Here is a 17,232-nt window from a genome sequence, read left to right on the forward strand (position 1 = left end):
AAAAACACAAAACCCTCCCCAAAGCAAAAAAMAAAGTTAGACAACCCTGCCCTATTTTAGCCCCCCCCTACCCCAGTAAATGTAGAACTGTCCCTTATTTGGTATCACTAATTTCTCTTAAATTATTTCAACAGGTTTTCTGGAACAGGGACTGCTTGTGAAAGACGACAAGAAGCTTAGAGACAAATARAAATCAACGCCGCAGTTCAAATGGGACATGATTTCAATGATACCCACAGACCTGCTGTTTCTGAAAGTGGGTTTAAACTACCCCGAGCTCCGACTAAACCGACTCGCAAAGATGAACCGTCTCTTTGAGTTCTTCGACCGCACTGAAACCAGAACCAGCTTCCCCAACGTTTTCKGAATRAGTAACCTGGTACTTTACATCCTMATCATCATCCACTGGAACGCCTGCATCTTCTTCGCCATCTCCAAGACCATCGGGTTCGGGTCCGACACCTGGGTGTACCCCAACATCAGTCACCCTGAGCACGGCCGCCTTGCCAGGAAATACATCTACTGTCTCTACTGGTCAACCCTGACCCTGACCACCATCGGAGAAACCCCGCCACCCGTTAGAGACTTTGAGTACCTCTTTGTGGTCACCGACTTCCTCATCGGCGTGCTGATTTTCGCCACCATCGTTGGTAACGTTGGCGCCATGATTTCAAACATGAACAAAACCCGTGCYGAATTCCAGGCTAAGATCGACTCCATCAAGCAATACATGCAGTTCCGTAAGGTCTCCAAGGATCTGGAGGTCAGGGTCATTAAGTGGTTCGACTACCTCTGGACGGAGAAGAAGACCTGCGATGAGAAGGAGGTGCTGAAGAATCTGCCAGACAAGCTGAAGGCSGAGATCGCCATCAACGTCCATCTGGACACCCTGAAGAAGGTCCGTATCTTCCAGGACTGTGAGGCTGGTCTTCTGATTGAGTTGGTGCTGAAGCTGCAGCCTCAGGTGTTCTCCCCAGGAGATTACATCTGTAAGAAGGGAGACATCGGCAGAGAGATGTACATCATRAAGGAYGGGAAGCTYGCTGTGGTGGCAGATGACGGGGTGACACAGTTCGTGGTGCTCAGCGACGGAGCGTACTTCGGAGAGATCAGTATCCTGGGCATCAAGGGTTCCAAGGCTGGCAACAGGAGAACGGCCAACATCAGGAGCATAGGTTACTCTGACCTCTTCGCCCTGTCGAAAGATGATCTCATGGAGGCCCTCACTGAGTACCCCGACGCTAAGAAGGCTCTGGAAGAAAAGGGAAAGGCTATGCTGATGAAAGACAACATGATCGATGAGGACGTCGCTAACGCGGGCGCCGACCCTAAGGACACGGAGGAGAAGATCCAGAGGTTGGAGAGCAATATTGAAATCATCAAGACCAAGTTGGCCAAGATCATGGCTGAGTTCACATCCAGCCAGAGCAAGATCAAACAGAGGATCACCAACATAGAGTCAACAGTCAAGTCAGTCCGGCCCGAGGATATATCTGAGGTGGTGGCCGACAACAAGACACAGTAGTCCCACAACTCAACGTATTTACCCAGAGACTTTTTCTATTGAACCTTTATATTGACAGGGAACCATTCTGAGAAAAATGTCTCTTTTAATGATGAGCATGTAAAAAATATACAATTCAATACACGAAAAGCGAAACAGAGATACAAAACACCCTCATAGAAAACAAACACATTCTTCAGAAATACCCTAGAGGCACCAACTCATCACATTTTAGAGAGTTTGGGAGATTATTATATTCCACAAATAAGGTGTAAAAAAACTAAAGTAGATTTACCTAACTCAGTGGAGATCAAAGGCATCTCCAGAGTAAGCAATCCCGGAGATTGGGTCTGGTATCTCGTTCGTCTGTAGGTTAACAATTAAGCAAGGTACTGCAGAAGTGCAATGCATCGATCTACGAGATTTCAAAAGAAAGCCAGCCTACTTTAAGATGATTGTACACTTCAAACATTTTTTGCAATATTTTTGGGGGCAATATTGCAGAGTAATTCTGCAAGCATCAGTTAATGCAACTTCTTTCCATTTAAAATGAGGAACTTTTTGTTATATGGGGGAGTTTTGATCGGCAGTGCCACCTAGCAGACCATTTTTTTATCCTCCAATCAGAGCGCAGCTATTGGTCATGTGATCAGTCATGCCATGTTTTCCAAAATAGTTTACAATGGCAAAGTGTTTGAGCTGAAGTGAAAGAAAATCAACTCCTGTTTTGAAGTGAAATGTTTCCTCACTGCAATATTTGATCATGATACGTTAATACATGCATACTGTGTTTATTTTGTCATGTTTAACTAACAAAAATATCCACGGTGGGGTGCATGCTAATTGACTAGCAAGTCCATATAAAGTCAATGGGACAAACTGGCTAAATTACCTAGATACCTAGCCACATCCTCCACATTTGGGGCGGCAGATAGCCTAGCATTGGGCTACTAACCAAAAAGTTGCTGGATCGAATCCCCGAGCTGACAAGGTAAAAGTCTGCCGTTCTGCCCGTGAACAAGGCAGTTAACCCACTGTTCCCCGGTAGGCTGCCATTGTAAAAAAGAATTTGTTCTGACTTAATTAGTTAAATAAAAGTTTAAAAAAATAGATTGTTAGCAAGCTATAGCCATTTCATTTGTATGTTTAGCTAGCTGGCTAGCTAGCTTAATCCCATTCACATCTTTCTAGTTTATGAAGTTAAGAGATTGCTAAATGTAGATATCTTTATGTCTGCATTTCCATTGACTTGACTGGCAGCAGGTTGAGTCTTTATTTTTTTTTCTTATTTTCTTATTATTTCTTGTTTGTTAGCTGATTAATTTCAGTATGGCTCTGGCAGTCAACAGGTATTAACAAGATATAGTAGATTAGTAAATACATAGGGAATTGATCTTCATATGAAGTCTATTATTCATGTCCGTGTTGCTTATCATTGCTCCAGTGTCTCATATCCCATTCCTTTCCCAGCAACATTGTTGCTTTGATAACATCAGAAGATATCATCCTCAGAATCTCCAAAATACAACAGCCACAGGACAACTTTGTTAAGACGTTGTAAAGGACCATTCGCTGAAACTGAAAAGATATAGCTAGCTAATAACCTCATTTTCCACATGGAAAAGATGGTGGACAAAGACTTGCTAGCTACGTTAGCTAGTTAGCTGAGGGTTTCTACAAGGAATCTGCGTCTAGAAAAAAGCTTCTCCCAAGTGTTGCCTGCTGCACAGCTGCTTGAATTCCACCTGGCGATCTGTTCACCGTCTGCCCTGGCCTGTCTCCCCTTGACTGGTACAGATACCCCCGCCACACTCCCCCCTCTCTCCTGAGCTTTCGCACAACTCCAGCACACACACACTGTTGGGGTGAGTGACTCTGAACTTACAATGGCTAGCCCCAAGTCGTTATATCTTCATGCTATTTGCCTCATGACTCCTGCGTGCTTTGTTGACTATGAACTTGCTTGTTTAACCAACGTGGGACAGATTATGTTTGTTCCCACACTCGACACTCTGACTCTCTATTGGTTACATGGACTCTTGGCCTCCCATCCTATTCTAACCACCTCTCGCCGGCTTTGTATTCATGTTACCTGATGAAATTGCTGTACAATATGATCTTGTTGCCATCAAATGCAAATTCAAATGTTATAGCTCTCCCTGTCCTCTGCCGTGCCCTAATTGTATTACTGCTGATTATATCCGGAAATGTGCATATACACCCTGGCCCATCTACTGTTGCTAGTCCCAATTCTGATTTGTGCTCTGATATCTGCTTCACTCTCATAAAAGCCTGGGTTTTCTGCACGTTAACTTCTCTGGGATATGTGGGACGCTAATGTCCCACTTGGCCAAAAGCCAGTAAAAATGCAGAGCGCCAAATTCAAATAAATTACTATAAAAATCTAACTTTCATGAACTCACACATGAAAGACACCAAATTAAAGCTACACTTGTTGTGAATCCAGCCAACATGTCTGATTTCAAAAAGGATTTACGGCGAAAGCACACCAAATGATTATGTTAGGTCAGTACATAGCCACAGAAAAACACAGCCATTTTTCCAGCCAAAGGGAGGAGTAACAAAAAGCAGAAATGGAGAGAAAATTAATCACTAACCTTTGATGATCTTCATCAGATGACACTCATAGGACTTCATGTTACACAATACATGTATGTTTTGTTCGGTAAAGTTCATATTTATATCCAAAAATCTGAGTTTAGGCAGGACGCTACTGTCTCACTTGGCCAAAAGCCAGAGAAAATGCAGAGCGCCATATTCAAAAAAATTACTATTAAAAATCAAACTTTCATTAAATCACACATGAAAGATACCAAATTAAAGCTACACTAGTTGTGAATCCAGCCAACATTACATATTACATATAAGTAACATGTCAGAATTCAAATAGGCTTTCGGCGAAAGCATACGATGCTATTATCTGAGGATAGTACCATAGTGAACAAAGAGAGTGTAGCATATTTCAACCCTGCAGGCGCGACACAAAACGCAGAAATAAAAATATAATTCATGCCTTACCTTTGACGAGCTTCTGTTGTTGTTACTCCAATATGTCCCATAAACATCACAAATGGTATTTTAGTTCGATTAATTCCGTCGATATATATATCCAAAATGTCCATTTATTTGGCACGTTTGATCCAGAAAAACACCGGTTCCAAATTTCGAAACGTGACGACAAAATATCTCAAAAGTTACCTGTAAACTTTGCCAAAACATTTCAAACTACTTTTGTAATACAACTTTAGTTATTTTTTTACGTAAATGATCGATAAAATTGAAGACGGGATGATCTGTGTTCAATACAGGATTAAAACAAAATGTAGCTAGCCTTCTGGTCATGCGCCTCTAACAAACAAGACACTTCCAGTGACCCTAGTTCAAGATGGCCGTACTTCTTCATTACACAAAGGAAAAAACCTCAACCAATTTCTAAAGACTGTTGACATCCATTGGAAGCGGTAGGAACTGCAAGAAGGTCAATTAGAAATCTGGATTCCCAATGAAATACATTGAAAAGAGAGTGACCTAAAAAAAAAACTAATCTGAATTGTTTGTCCTCGGGGTTTCGCCTGCTAAATAAGTTCTGTTATACTCACAGACATGATTCAAACAGTTTTAGAAACTTCAGAGTGTTTTCTATCCAAATCTACTAACAATATGCATATCTTATCTTCTGGGGATGAGTAGCTGGCAGTTGAATTTGGGTATGCTTTTCATCCAAACGTGAAAATGCTGCCCCCTATCCTAGAGAAGTTAACAGTGTGGGTTCACAGCTCCAATCCAGATGTGTTGGTCATTACTGAGACGTGGTTAAGAAAGAGTGTTTTGAACACTGATGTTAACCTTTCTGGTTATAACCTTTTTCGGCAAGACAGATCTTCTAAAAGTGGGGGAGTGGCGATCTTTACCAAGGATCACCTTCAGTGCTCAGTTGTCTCCACCAAGTCTGTCCCTAAATAATTAGATTTGCTGGTTTTACGCCTTAAACTTTCAAATAACTCTTTGATGAATATTGCTGGGTGTTATCGCCCACCATCAGCACCGGCCTGTACCGTAAATGCCCTAAGCTCTCTCCTGGCCCCTTACACTAAGTCTGAATTTGTCCTGCTAGGTGACCTAAACTGAGACTAGCTTAAACCACCTGACCAAGTCCTAAAGCAATGGGACTCCCTAAATCTTTCGCAGATTATTACCAATCCCACAAGGTATGACTCCAAACACCCAGAAAAGGCTACTCTCCTCGATGTTATCCTCACAAATAATCCTGATAGGTATCAGTCTGGTGTTTTCTGTAATGACCTTAGTGATCACTGTTTAACAGCCTGTGTTCGTAATGGCTACTCAGTGAAACGACCTGTCCTGATTTGTCATAGACGCTTGCTAAAAAACTTTAATGAGCAAGCCTTCCTTCATGACCTGGCCTCTGTAAATTGGTATAGAATCAGCTCGAAGAAGCTTGGACCTTTTAAAAAAATATTTTCAGGCGTATTGTTAACAAACACGAAGAAAATAAGAATTTAAAACAAGTTCAGCCCCCTCAGATGGTTAAGACCCTTTCTTCTTTAAGGTTGCTGCCGCTATCATCGCCAAGCCTATCTCTGACCTTTTTTTTCGTGGTATCCAATTGTTAGTAGTTACTGTCTTGTCTCATCGCTACAACTCCCGCACGGACTCGGGAGAGGCGAAGGTCGAGAGCCATGCGTCCTCCGAAACACAACCCAACCAAGCCGCACTGCTTAACACAGTGCGCATCCAACCCGGAAGCCAGCCACAATGTGTCGGAGGAAACACCGTACACCTGGCGACCTGGTCAGCGTGCACTGCGCCCGGCCCGCCACAGGTGTCGCTAGTGCACGATGAGACAAGGACATCCCTGCCGGCCAAACCCTCCTAACCCGGACGACGCTGGGCCAATTGTGCGTCGCAACAGAGCCTGGGCTCGAACCCAGAGTCTCTGGTGGCACAGCTAACACTGCGATGCAGTGCCTTAGACCACTGCGCCACCCGGGAGGCCAAATCTCTGACCTTTTTAACCTGTCTCTCCTCTCTGGGGAGGTTCCCTTTGCTTGGAAGGCAGCCATGATGCGTCCTTTATGTAAAAGGAGAGATCAAGCTGATCCTAACTGTTATAGGAATTAATCTATTTTGCTCTGTTTATCAAAAGTGTTGGAAAAACTTGTCTATAATCAACTGACTGTCTTTCTTGATGTCTATAGTATTCTATCTGGTTTGCAATCTGGTTTCCTCTCAGGTTATGGATGTGTCACTGCAACCTTAAAGGTCCTCAATGATGTCATCATTGCCCTTGATCCTAAGCAATGTTGTGTTGCTATTTTTATTGACTTGGCCAAAGCTTTTGATACGGTCAACCATTACATTCTTGTGGGCCAGGCTAAGGAGTATTAGTGTCTCTGAAGGGCCTTTGGACTGGTTTGCTAACTACCTCTCTCAAAGAGTGCAGTTTATAAAGTCAGAACATCTGCTGTCTCAGCCACTACCTCTCACCAAGGGAGTACCCCAAGGCTTGATCCTAGGCCCCACTCTCTTCTCAATTTACATCAACACCATATCTCAGGCAGTAGGAAGCTCTCTCATCCACTTATATGCAGCTGACACAGTCTTATACTCAGCTGGCCCCTCCCCAGATTTTGTGTTAAACGTTCTACAACAAAGATTTCTTAGTGTCCAAGAAGCTTTCTCTACCCTTGACCTTGTTCTGAACACCTCCAAAGCAAATGTCATGTGGTTTGGTAAGAATGCCCCTCTCCCCACAGGTGTGATTACTTCCTCTGAGGGTTTAGAGCTTGAGGTAGTCACCTCATACAAGTACTTGGGAGTATGGCTAGACGGTACACTGTCCTTCTCTCAGCACATATCAAAGCTGCAGGCTAAAGTTAAATCTAGACTTGGTTTCCTCTATCGTAATCGCTCCTCTTTCACCCCAGATGCCAAACTAACCCTGATTCAGATGACCAACCTACCCATGCTAGATTATGGAGCTGTAATTTGTAGATCGGCAGGCAAGGGTGCTCTCGAGCGGCTAGATGTTCTTAACCATTCGGCCATCAGATGTGGCACCAATGCTCCTTATAGGACACATCACTGCACTCCATACTTCTCTGTAAACTGGTCATCTCTGTATACCCGTCGCAAGACCCACTGGTTGATGCTTATTTATAAAAACCCTCTTAGGTCTCACTCCCCCCTATCTGAGATATCTACTGCAGCCTTCATCCTCCACATACAACACCCGTTCTGCCAGTCACATTCTGTTAAAGGTCCCCAAAGCACACACATCCCTGTGTCGCACCTCTTTTCAGTTCGCTGCAGCTAGCGACTGGAACGAGCCGCAACAAACACTCAAACTGGACGGTTTCATCTCAATCTCTTCATTCAAAGACTCAATCATGGACACTCTTACTGACAGTTGTGGCTGCTCTGCGTGATGTATTGTTGTCTCTACTTTCTTGCCCTTTGTGCTGTTGTTTGTGCCCAATAATGTTTGTATCATGTTTTGTGCTGCTACCATGTTGTTCTGCTGCCATGTTGTCTTGCTACCTTGTTGTTGTCATGTTGTGTTGTTGTCATGTGGTATCGCTATTATGCTGTGTTGTCATGTTGTGTTGCTACCATGCTGTGTTGTCATGTTGTGTTGCTACCATGCTGTGTTGTCATGTGTTGCTGCCTTGCTATGTTGTCATGTGGTATCACTATTATGCTGTGTTGTCATGTTGTGTTGCTACCATGCTGCGTTGTCATGTTGTGTTGCTACCATGCTGTGTTGTCATGTGTTGCTGCCTTGCTATGTTGTTGTCTTAGGTCTCTCTTGTTGTGATGTGTGTTCTGTCCTATATTTATATTTAATTCATTTTTAATCCCAGCCCCCATCGCTGCAGGAGGCCTTTTGCCTTTTGGTAGGCCGTCATTATAAATAAGAATTTGTACTTAATTGACTTGCCTAGTTAAATAAAGGTAAACTAAAAAGTTCACAATTTGAGGTCCATACAGAAATATATAAAAAAAAACATCAATAACATAGGAATCTCTACAAAACTTATTGTATGACCTCTTATACACTATATTAGGCCCAGCCTTTGGAACTTGGGTTTTGCTAGATATGGCTGCTATATTGTGATCAATACATCCGATGGATCTGGATACTGCTTTTCAAACACATTTCTGCAGCATTAGTAAAGATGTGATCAATACATGTTGATGATTTCATCCCTGTGCTGTTTGTAACTACCCTGGTAGGTTGACTGATAACCTGAACCAGGTTGCAGGCACTGGTTACAGGATGAAGCTTTTWCCTGAGTGGGCAACTTGATGAAACCCAGTAAATATTTAAATCACCCAGAAAATATACCTCTCTGTTGATATCACATACAGTATCAAGCATTTCACACATGTTATCCAGATACTGACTGTTAGCACTTGGTGGTCTACAGCAGCTTCCCACCAGAATGGGCTTTAGGTGAGGCAGATGAACCTGTAGCCATATTACTTCAACAGTATTTAACATGAGATCCTCTCTAAACGTTACAGGAATGTGGTTCTGAATATAAACAGCAACATCTCCACCTTTGGCATTTCTATAGTTTCTGTAAATGTTTTAACCTTGTATTGCTACCACTGTAAAGGTATTGTCTAAGTGAGTTTCAAAGATATAAAATAAAATCTCATTAGTCACATGCGTCAAATACAACAGGTGTAGTGAATTTCACCTTACAGTGAAATGCTTACCAACCAACAGTGCAGTTAAAAAAAAAATACAGATAAGAATAAGAGATAAAAGTGTAATTAAAGAGCAGCAGTAAATAACAATAGCGAGGCTTTATACAGGGTATTACGGTACAGAGTCAATGTGGAGGCTATATACAGGGTATTACGGTACAGAGTCAATGTGGAGGCTATATACAGGGTATTACGGTACAGAGTCAATGTGGAGACTATATACAGGGGTTACGGTCAGAGTCAATGTGGAGGCTATATACAGGGTATTAGGGTACAGAGTCAATGTGGAGGCTATATACAGGGTATTACGGTATAGAGTCAATATGGAGGCTATATACAGGGTATTACGGTAACAGAGTCAATGTGGAGGCTATATACAGGGTATTACGGTATAGAGTCAATATGGAGGCTATATACAGGGTATTACGGTAGCAGAGTCATGTGGAGACTATATACAGGGGTACCGGTCAGAGTCAATGTGGAGGCTATATAGGGTATTACGGTACAGAGTCAATGTGGAGGCTATATACAGGGTATTCCGGTATAGAGTCAATATGGAGGCTATATACAGGGTATTACGGTACAGAGTCAATGTGGAGGCTATATACAGGGTATTACGGTACAGAGTCAATGTGGAGGCTATATCACAGGGTATTACGGTATAGAGTCAATATGGAGGCTATATAAAGGATTACGGTACAGAGTCAATGTGGGAGACTATATACAGGGGGTACGCGTCAGAGTCAATGTGGAGGCTATATACATGGGGTACGTTACAGAGTCAATGTGGAGGCTATATCAGGTATTACGGTATAGAGTCAATATGGAGGCATATACAGGGTATTACGGTACAGAGTCAATGTGGAGACTATATACAGGGGGTACGGTCAGAGTCAATGTGGAGGCTTATACAGGGTATTACGGTAGAGTAATGTGAGGCTATATACAGGGTATTACGGTATAGAGTCAATATGGAGGCTATATACAGGGTATTACGGTACAGAGTCAATGTGGAGGCTATATACAGGGTATTACGGTCAGAGTCAATGTGGAGGCTATATACAGGGTATTACGGTATAGAGTCAATATGGAGGCTATATACAGGGTATTACGGTACAGAGTCAATGTGGAGACTATATACAGGGGGTACCGGTCAGAGTCAATGTGGAGGCTATATACATGGGGTACCGGTACAGAGTCAATGTGGAGGCTATATACATGGGGTACGCGGTACAGAGTCAATGTGGAGGCTATATACAGAGGGTACCGAGACAGACTATAGAAAGATTTTTAAGTCTTGAGACAAATGAGACATTGCTTGTGTATGTTGTGCCATTCAGAGGGTGAATGGGCAAGACAAAGATTTAAGTGCCTTTGAACGGGGTATGGTAGTAGGTGCCAGGTGTCAAGAACTGCACCACCCAAAGGACATCAGCCACAATGACACACATGTCGGAAGCATCGGAGTCAACATGTGCCAGCATCCCTGTGGAACACGCTTCCGACACCTAATGGAGTCCCTGCCCCGACAAATTGAGGCTGTTCTGAGGCAAAGAGGGGTGTACTCAATATTAGGAAGGTGTTTTTAATGTTTGGTATACTCAGTAAATAATTCGTGAAGGGGAATTCAAGTATTTTGTCATAAGAATGTCAGTGAAGACGGAGTTCAATGTTAAACAGCGATGATTAATGACAGTGAAGTGTCAACGTGATGATAATAACAGTGAAGTGTTAACGTGATGAGAATGACAGTGAAGTGTCAACATGAGAATGACAGTGAAGTGTTAACATGATGATAATGACATGATAATGACAGTGAAGTGTCAACATGATGATAATAACAGTGAAGTGTCAACATGATGAGAATGACAGTGAAGTGTCAACATGATGATAATAACAGTGAAGTGTCAACATGATGATAATGACAGTGAAGTGTCAACATGATGATAATGACAGTGAAGTGTCAACATGATGATAATGACAGTGTAGTGTCAAAATMATGATAATGACAGTGAAGTGTTAACAATGACAGTGTCCACAGATACGATCACACAGAGACAGGGTTAAAAATGTATTATTTTATTTTGCATTATGTTGACACATCAAGTGTTTAATTATAATGTTTGTACTTTCCTTAACTTCCATTATAACAAAATAAACCAGGCAGCAAACAACTAAATACATCACCTTCAGAAAGTATTCACAGCCCTAGATTTATTTCCACATCTTGTCTTACATCCTTAATTGAAAATGGATTAAATAGAGATTTTTCACTATGAGGCTAATGGTGATTTTTAAAACAGTTACAGAGTTTAATGGCTGTGATAGGAGAGAACTGAGGATGGATCAACAACATTGTAGTTACTCCACAATACTAACCTAAATGACAGAGTGAAAAGAAGGAAGCTTGTACGGAATAAAATATATTCCAAAACGTGCATCCTGTTTGCAACAAGACACGAAAGTAATACTGAGAAAAATGTGGCAAAGAAATTAACTTTATGTCCTGAACAAAAAGTGTTATGTTTGGGGCAAATCCAACACATCGCTAAGTAAGTACTAATCTTCATATAATCAATATGTGTTATGCATAGTGGCGGTTGCATCATGTTATGGGTATGCTTGTCATCAGAAAGGTCTAGGAAAACCTGGTTCAGTCTGCTTTCCAACAGACACTGGGAGACAAATTCACCTTTCAGCAGGACAATAACCTAAAACACAAGGCCAAATATATACTGGAGTTGTTTACCAAGACGACATTGAAGGTTCCTGAGTAACCTAGTTACAGTTTTGACTTAAAAGCTGCTTGAAAATCTATGGCAAGACGTTCCAGTGGCTGTCTAGCAATTATCAACAACCGACTTGACAGAATTTGAATATTTTTTATTTAAGAATGTGCAAATATTGTACAATCCAGGTGTGCAGAGCTCTRACAGACTTATTCAGAAATAKTCACAGCTGTAATCGCTGCCAAAGGGGATTCTAACACGTATTGAATTAGGGGTGTGAATACTGATGTAAATTAAATATATCTTTATTTTATTTAATGCAATACCCCACAATTTTAGCAAATGTATGTAAAAGGGTGAAAAAAAATGATACATATTGAATCCATTTTGAATTCAGGCAGTAAAACAACAACATGTGGAATACATATAAGGATAGGAATACTTTCTGAAGGGACTGAACTTCCTGCCAAGACTGTTGTACACATCACAAGATATTAAACCCTTCCTGRCAAGACTGTTGTACACATCACAAGATATTAAACCCTTCCTGTCAAGACTGTTGTACACATCACAGGATATTAAACCCTTCCTGTCAAGACTGTTGTACACATCACAGGATATTAAACCCTTCCTGCCAAGACTGTTGTACACATCACAGGATATTAAACCCTTCCTGCCAAGACTGTTGNTCACAGGATATTAAACCCTTCCTGCCAAGACTGTTGTACACATCACAGGATATTAAACCCTTCCTGTCAAGACTGTTGTACACATCACAGGATATTAAACCAAAATGTTCTGCATGGCTTGGCAGGCTTTCAGGTGTATCGCATAATGAAAACCAAACCACAGTCACACCAAATCAAAACACCAACGAATAGAAATACTTCAGAGAATAACACACTGTCCAGAGCATTGATGTGGCACATCAATTCAGTGGTATTATTATAAAAACACTTTTCTCCAAGTCAAAAATTCACATTATATGGGTCAGATTAACTGTGAAGTTAGATTAGGGTTGCAGAATTCTGATAACGTTCCCAAAATTCCCAGGTTTTCCAAAAGCTCCTGGTTGGAGGATTCTGGATTTCCTCTTTATTCCCTCCTGATTCCGGGACTCTTCCAACTGGGATTTCTGGAAAAACCAAGGGATTTTTGGSAAAAGCATTTCCCCCCCTCTAAAAAATTATTTTGCAACTGTAAGTGAGAGTACAGCTACCAAACGACTAACAATTCACTGGAGCTTGGTAAAGCTAATTATTTACGTTGTGTCTGTAACCATGCATTAAAATAAAATAGAAAAACTGAAAGCACTCCCGTCAGGGCTAAGAGAGTGCTCTGTTCTGTCCGGCATACAAAATGAACAATCCCCCAAAACATCTACGTATTGAAGAGCAAGCTATTCAACACATTAGAAAGAGTGCTGGACTGCAGCCAAAAGTAGCAGGGAGATTTGCCAAAGAGGCAGAGGTACAGACGATGATGCAACMCCGTCATACAATAGGGGGACGCGTCCCAAATGGCACCCTATTCCCTATGTAGGGGCCCTGGTTAAAAGTAGTGCACTATGTAGGGAATAGGGTCCCACTTGCATAGCTTGTAGAAGAGCAGGAACACTGTATTGGTGTACTGGTTAGAATAGTCCTGTGCCTTAGACGACACCACGCTAATACGTCATATGAACACCCCCCCCCCCTTCAAGTACAGTGGGAAAAGTATTTCACGGTACTTGTGCACGTGACAATAAAACTTGAAACAAAGCATTATAGAGGTCTATGAGCAGCTATAAAACACATGGCAGGGCATTATAATGCATAGCTCATAAGACATTATAAAATGTACTTTTCAATGCATTATGAAGAGGGTATTATATTAGGAAGTGTTACCGACAACACTGCTGGCATTAAAGAATATCATAAACTAACAAAATGTCCTAAAAACGGCAGTATACAGTAGTGTATATACCATTCGCTAACATTCAGAAGGTCTAGTTAAGTGCACTTCCACAACAATCAATGATAACCTGCTTCTTCTTTTTTTAAAGTTTTTACACATCAAAAAATCTTTAATAAAACACATCAAATAAATCCAGCGAGCTCCAGTAAGAATTATAACTGATTTCAACTGTTTGAATAACCTAGAATGTAAGGAGAGGTTCTGCGTACATTAAATGGATCTGAGGGGGGGGGCTAGATCGAATGTCTGCTAGTTGAGTCTAGTTCCTGTTCAGGCACACAGTCTCTGGAGCACTTCCTTGTCGTAATGCCACATTAATTTCAACTGTTGCATCCTTGTATAATTCCTTCCTTCTCCACTACAAAAACATAAAACCATTGAACCAGGAAGTTTGTTTTGTTTTTTTGCAGAGTTGTCATTTTTGTTTGTTTCACAGCATTCCAAATCCTTTGGCATAAGTGATGGCTTTGAGAAGTCTCTCCTTCAGTTTCTCCTTTGAATCGTATTCAGGGAGCAGCAAAGCATTAAAACACGTGTGAGAAGTAGGTAACCTGACGAGAGAGAGAGAGAGAGGGATGGACAGAGAGAGAGAGAGAGACAGAGAGAGAGAGAGAGAGAGACAGAGAGAGAGAGGGAGAGAGAGAGAGAGAGAGAGAGAGAGAGAGAGAGAGAGAGACAAAGGAAGAGGAAGAGACAGAGAGAGAGAGGCAAGAGAGAGAGAGAGAGAGACGAGAGCAGACGAGAGAGAGAGAGAGAGAGAGAGACAGAGAAGTTACAGATCATATCCAAGTCGTCTGGGAGGCCCACTGAAACAAAATCAGGTATATAGGTATGATTCGACCCCAAATGACACCCTATTGCAGGGTTCCCCAACTGGTGGCCGCGGCTGAATTGGCCACAGGGTGGTTTTATTTGGGCCCCAATGTTTTCTGAGCAAAAAATAAAGAATACTTTAAACATTTTCATTGTTAGACATAAAAGACTGTAAAAACACAGGAAATCAGCTCAAGTGATTTTAATTTAACACATCTGTATTCCAAGTTTTTCACCAAGAATAGAGGACAGTGATCAATACAAATGTAAGCAAGGTTTAAAGAATTAGGTTTTAGTCGTCTTCTTGCGGTGAATTTGCAGACTACAAAATTATTGGTCAATATTTTCCAGGCCACGACCATCCACACACACCAAAAAAAATGGCCCGGCTGAATCTGTAATGATCCTGTTCTAGTTGTTATAATCTAGTAGATGATCCCTGTTCTAGGATTGTTATATTCTAGTAGATGATCCCTGTTCTAGTGTTATAATCTAGTAGATGATCCCTGTTCTAGTTGTTATAATCTAGTAGATGATCCCTGCTCTATTGTTATAATCTAGTAGATGATCCCTGCTTCTAGTTGTTATAATCTAGTAGATGATCCCTTTCTAGTTGTTTAATCTAGTAGATGATCCCTGCTCTAGTTTTTATTAATCTAGTAGATGATCCCTGTTCTAGTTGTCTAAATCTAGTAGATGATCCCTGTTCTAGTTGTTATCTAATCTAGTAGATGATCCCTGTTTCTAGTTGTTATAATCTAGTAGATGATCCCTGTTCTAGTTGTTATAATCTAGTAGATGATCCCTGTCTAGTTGTCTAAATCTAGTAGATGATCCCTGTTCTAGTTGTTATAATCTAGTAGATGATCCCTGTTCTAGTTGTTATAATCTAGTAGATGATCCCTGTTCTAGTTGTTATAATCTAGTAGATGATCCCTGTCTAGTTGTATAATCTAGTAGATGACCCTGTTCTAGTTGTTATATCTAGTAGATGATTCCCTGTTCTTAGTTGTTTAATTTATAGATGATCCCTTTCTAGTTTTTAATCTAGTAGATGATCCCTGTCTATAGTTGTTATAATCTAGTAGATGATCCTGTTCTAGTTGTTAATCTAGTAGATGATCCCTGCTCTAGTTGTTCTAATCTAGTAGATGATCCCTGTCTAGTTGTTATAATCTAGTAGATGATCCCTGTTCTAGTTGTTTACTAATCTAGTAGATGATCCCTGTTCTAGTTGTTATAATCTAGTAGATGATCCCTGTTCTAGTGTTATAATCTAGTAGATGATCCCTGTTCTAGTTGTTTAATCTAGTAGATGATCCCTGTTCTAGTTGTTAAATCTAGTAGATGATCCCTGTTCTAGTTGTTTAATCTAGTTGATGATCCCTGTCTAGTGTTATAATCTAGTAGATGATCCCTGTTTCTAGTTGTTATAATCTAGTAGATGATCCTGCTCTAGTTGTTATAATCTAGTAGATGATCCCTGTTCTAGTTGTTATAATCTAGTAGATGATCCCTGTTCTAGTTGTTTAAATCTAGTAGATTGATCCCGGCTCTAGTTGTTATAATCTAGTAGATGATCCCTGTTCTAGTTGTTATAATCTAGTAGATGATCCCTGTTCTAGTTTTATAATCTAGTAGATGATCCCTGTCTTAGTTGTTATAATCTAGTAGATGATCCCTGTTCTAGTTGTTATAATCTAGTAGATGATCCCTGCTCTAGTTGTTATAATCTAGTAGATGATCCCTGTTCTAGTTGTTATAATCTAGTAGATGATCCCTGTTCTAGTTGTTATAATCTAGTAGATGATCCTGTTCTAGTTGTTATATTAGTAGATGATCCCTGTTCTAGTGTTATAATCTAGTAGATGATCCCTGTTCTAGTTGTTATAATCTAGTAGATGATCCCTGCTCTAGTTGTTTAATCTAGTAGATGATCCCTGTCTAGTTGTTATAATCTAGTAGATGATCCCTGTTCTAGTTGTTATAATCTAGTAGATGATCCCTGTCTAGTTTGTTAATCTAGTAGATGATCCCTGGTCTAGTTGTTTAATCTAGTAGATGATCCCTGTTCTAGTTGTTATAATCTAGTTGATGATCCTGTCTAGTTGTTTAATCTAGTAGATGATCCCTGTTCAGTTGTTTATCTAGTAGATGATCCCTGTTCTAGTTGTTATAATCTAGAGATGATCCCTGTTCTAGTTGTTATAATCTAGTAGATGATCCCTGTTCTAGTTGTTATAATCTAGTAGATGATCCCTGGTCTAGTTGTTATAATTCTAGTAGATGATCCCTGCTCTAGTTTGTTATAATCTAGTAGATGATCCCTGTTCTAGTTGTTATAATCTAGTAGATGACCCTGCTCTAGTTGTTATAATCTAGTAGATGTCCTGTCAGTGCTGTGTGTCTGGTAGGTTGTTGTGTCACGATTAGGATTTGATCTGTGGTGGTGGTGGCGCCAGTGCTGTGTGG

The 17,232-nt window shown here is 40.9% G+C and overlaps 1 protein-coding gene and 1 long non-coding RNA gene across 2 annotated transcripts in view; one reads left to right on the forward strand and one right to left on the reverse strand.

Annotated features, from left to right (window-relative positions):
• The first annotated feature begins 257 nt into the window (after positions 1-257).
• LOC112076788 (cyclic nucleotide-gated channel cone photoreceptor subunit alpha-like) lies at positions 258-2,207 on the forward strand. Its single transcript, XM_024143464.2, has one exon. It carries the CDS (start codon positions 302-304, stop codon positions 1,523-1,525), a length of 1,224 nt encoding a protein of 407 aa, XP_023999232.2. The 5' UTR covers positions 258-301; the 3' UTR covers positions 1,526-2,207.
• Positions 2,208-11,325: 9,118 nt separating this feature from the next.
• LOC139026162 (uncharacterized) overlaps positions 11,326-17,232 on the reverse strand; it is a 12,496-nt gene continuing 6,589 nt past the window's right edge. The window contains exon 2 of the long non-coding RNA XR_011477872.1: positions 11,326-14,498. This is a non-coding gene — a long non-coding RNA (uncharacterized lncRNA). The remainder of the gene's footprint in view (positions 14,499-17,232) is intronic.

This window comes from Salvelinus sp. IW2-2015, unplaced genomic scaffold (assembly GCF_002910315.2).
Source record: "Salvelinus sp. IW2-2015 unplaced genomic scaffold, ASM291031v2 Un_scaffold4035, whole genome shotgun sequence".
Classification (NCBI taxonomy): domain Eukaryota; kingdom Metazoa; phylum Chordata; class Actinopteri; order Salmoniformes; family Salmonidae; genus Salvelinus; species Salvelinus sp. IW2-2015.